Source organism: Crocodylus porosus, unplaced genomic scaffold (genome assembly GCF_001723895.1).
Source record: "Crocodylus porosus isolate Cpor-Errol unplaced genomic scaffold, CroPor_comp1, whole genome shotgun sequence".
Classification (NCBI taxonomy): Eukaryota; Metazoa; Chordata; order Crocodylia; family Crocodylidae; genus Crocodylus; species Crocodylus porosus.
This window is the reverse complement of record NW_017728931.1, coordinates 60,140,983-60,144,509: the sequence shown is the minus strand read 5'-3', so window position 1 is coordinate 60,144,509 and position 3,527 is coordinate 60,140,983. Positions and strand designations below refer to the sequence as shown.

Genomic DNA, 3,527 nt, shown 5'->3' with positions numbered 1-3,527 from the left:
GTCAGGGCGGCTAGGGTCTGGAACCAGCTTCCAGGAGAAATGGTGCAGGCTCCTACCCTGGGGGTGTTTAAGAGGAGGTTAGATGCTCATCTTGCTGAGGTCATTTGACCCCAGTATTCTTTCTTGCCACGGCAGGGGGTCGGATTAGATGATCTGCTCAGGTCCCTTCCGACCCTAGAAACTATGAAACTATGATCCTGGCAGCAGACTTTTCCTCCATTTGGGGCAGTCCTGGATAATAGTCTCCCATGAGTTGACGTTGATGTTGCATGTTTTCAAGTTGGCCTTGAGGATGTTTTTGAAGCGCTTTCTCTCCACTCCTCTTGAGCACATGCTTCGACTGAGCTGGGAGAATAGAACTTTCTGTGGGAATCTGGAGTCAGACGTCTGGATAATGTGGCTAGCTCAGTGAAGTTGATGTTGGATGATCATTGCCTCAGTGCTCATGGTGTTTGCTTGCAAGGGGATGCTAACAGTACATCTGTCCTCCCACTGGATTCCAAAGATCTTCTGCAGGTAGCATTGATCGCGTTAGGGTAAGAATAGTTTGGCTTACTGGGAAGCATTGGATCTGCAGCTGAAACAAGGCTTTAACCTGTGGCTCTGAAAAGCTGCTGACCGCAAGGTAAAATGATGTATTAAAATAAATTTGCAGATGCTTAGGCAAGTAGTTTTAACCATATAATGGGATTGTCGTGAAATGTAAGATTTTGTTTATGTCAGGTAACCATTGTCATTGTTTTAACCATTTTTCTGGAAAAAGCAGAAAGTAAGTCTGTGTGCTGTGAACCAGCTACAGTGAGGAATGAAGATACAGGGGCCCAAAAAGGGTTGGGATGGCACAACTTAGGACAGAAATATAGATTGGAATGTGGAAGATAACATGTAACCAAAGGGTGGATGGTGATTGGTAAAGAAACCTCCAAAGTCTGCCAATTGACTGAAAGGTTCGTGGCCTTAAACACGCGCTCATAGCAAAAAGGCATGTAAATGAATGGAATATATAGGCAAGTCCATGCTAATGAAACAAGCAGCAAACAGAGGTGGAGCTTGAGATGGGAGAAGAAATGGGTGGAACACAGGAGGGGCGAGGGTAGCATGAATGTTAATGAGTATAAACCAAAGTGTATAAATATGGGAAAAAATATTATTCACTGGTGCTCCCCGTATTCTGGCAGTGAGGGAGCTTGCCCAAAGCTGTTTCCTTTCTGCATAAAGCTGTTGTGAGCAATGTGACCTGGTGTTTGCTCTCTGTTCTGTTCTGGCTAATGAGCAACAGGATCCGTGGGCAATTGGACCGTTGCCTTCCTAGTTGTTAGGCCGCATAGAGTTGGGGTCTAACAGATGGTACTTTTCTAGTGGTGTGAGATGTCTCAGCTCTGTACAGTAAAGTGGAGATCATGAATGCTTGACAAACCACATGCTTGGTTTTGGATCTGGTGTTGCAATCTTGAAACACCTATTTCCTCAGGTGTCCGAAGGCTACACTTGCACATTTGAGGTGATGTTGAGTTTCTTCACTGATGTCAGCCTTCTGCAACAGCTGGCTTGAAAGCAATCCTTTGATAAGAAGCCCTCAGAGGAGGGATGTGAAGGAGGGCAGATATTACCATCTACTCATTAGTGAGGTGGGAATAGTTAGGTTCCAGGCCTTTCCCACAGAGGTTCAATTTTTGTAAATGAAAGCAGAGAAATGTGTTATGCCCCATCATCAGCATTTCACTGTGGGCAGCTGCTCACTGAGCACTTCCCAGAGGTGAAGCTGTAGAGGACTCTGAGCAAGCATGGGGACTTTCCAGTATTTAAGAAGAGAAAATGCTACTTGAGTATGCCTTGTATTACTGCCTGTGAGCCTCACCTAATCCCCACTGAAATTAATGGAAGGGCTTCTATCAGTTTCACTGGGGACTACATCAGACCCAAACTCTAGCTAGGAGCAGAACCTTATACAACACTCTATAGTGTGTACAGGGTGGGGGGGGTTGATCAAGACGGAGAAAAAAATATTTAAGGGTACACCTCCCCAGCAGGTAAGTCCCACCCGGCTGAGGCCCCACTCAACTTACCCCTGCCTCCATCTAGCGCCCACCCATACCCCTTCCCTCCCCCATGGACTGATCTGATGGGCTGGGGTGCAAGTGGGCACTCAGCCTGCCCATCCCAGCCTCGGATCGAACTAAGAAGGAGGATGAAAAAAGAAGCAGGGACAAAGACAGCAGGGAGGCTTTACCTTGAACTTGGAGGGGATGAAAATGTAATACTGCTGCAGTTTTTCAACTGTCTGATACTTGGAGGAAACAGCACATTTTACAGGGTTCTTCAGAGCAGCACGCTGGAGTTTTTGCACCTAAGTGAACAAGATCAAATTATTAGCAGCCTGACATCGAACCCACAGTAACAATACTCCTAAGATACATCTATACCATCCTGACTTCTTTTATCAAGGAGTCTGTGACATTCCTTTGCCTTGGAAAAATCTGAGTCAACGTACACTACTGTGCTCACCTTCTTGGTCATGGTGGCAGAAAAAAGAAATGTTTTCCTGTCTCGAGGAATCACTTTCAGGATCTTATCCACCTGTAAAGGAAAATGAAAGCTGTTAAGCTCTGAAGAAGTCAAGACCAGCATTTCAACAAACAAAATGCTTCCGACAGAGCACACAATTATAAGGGCACATCCTAACAGGTCTGATTCTAGAAGTAGTGGCAACCATAAGAAACCCTTTCCTCCTTTTCCAAAAGAGAATGAATGTTAAGGGTGTAAACACTTGACAAAAGCTTGGAGTCCTTCCAAAGGACAACAACTGGTATGCTGTAATTGTTGTGTGAAAGAGATGAGAATGATTCGCATGCAGTAAGCCACTGGTTCCTAACCTTTTTAATACTGCGGGCCAGCAAACATATTTCATGGACATTAGGGCTCGATGGGACCTTGAAAGATCAAGTCCAGCCCCCCGTCCAAGGGGCAGGAAGTCAGCTGGGGTCATAGGATCCCAGCAAGATAAGCATCCAAATTTCTCCTGAAGGTGTTCAATGTAGGTGCTTGAACCACCTCTGATGGGAGGCAATTCCAGACCTTGGGGGCTCAGACAGTAAAGAAATTCTTCCTTACATCCAGCATGAAATGGTCTTGCAGTAGTTTATGACCGTTCAACCTCGTCACCCCTTGGGGCGCTCTGGTGAACAAACATTCCCCCAGATACTGGTGGTCACCCTGATAAACTTATAGATGGCCATCAGATCACCCTTGTGCCTGTGCTTTTCCAGGCTAAAGAGCCCCATGGCTCTCAGCCTGTCGCTGTAAGGTCTGTTTTCCTGACCTCCGATCATGTGTGTGGCTCTTCTCTGGACTCTCTCAAGCTTCTCCACATCCTTTTTGTATTGTGGGGCTCAAAACTAGACACAGTACTCCAGCTGCAGCCTCATCAAAGCCAAGTACAAAGGGAGAATGACGTCCTGGGATTTGCTTGAGAAGCATCTATGGATGCAAGCCAGCGTTTTGGTTGCTTTACTAGCTGCAGCATCGCA

General features: G+C 46.1%; 1 protein-coding gene across 1 annotated transcript in view; it reads right to left on the bottom strand.

Annotated features, from left to right (window-relative positions):
* DDX47 (DEAD-box helicase 47) overlaps window positions 1-3,527 on the bottom strand; it is an 18,197-nt gene that overhangs the window by 7,661 nt on the left and 7,009 nt on the right. The window contains exons 6-7 of the mRNA XM_019545193.1: window positions 2,506-2,577; window positions 2,231-2,347 (exon numbers count right to left, since the gene is read on the bottom strand). Of these exons, the coding sequence (XP_019400738.1) occupies window positions 2,231-2,347; window positions 2,506-2,577 (189 nt within the window). The remainder of the gene's footprint in view (window positions 1-2,230; window positions 2,348-2,505; window positions 2,578-3,527) is intronic.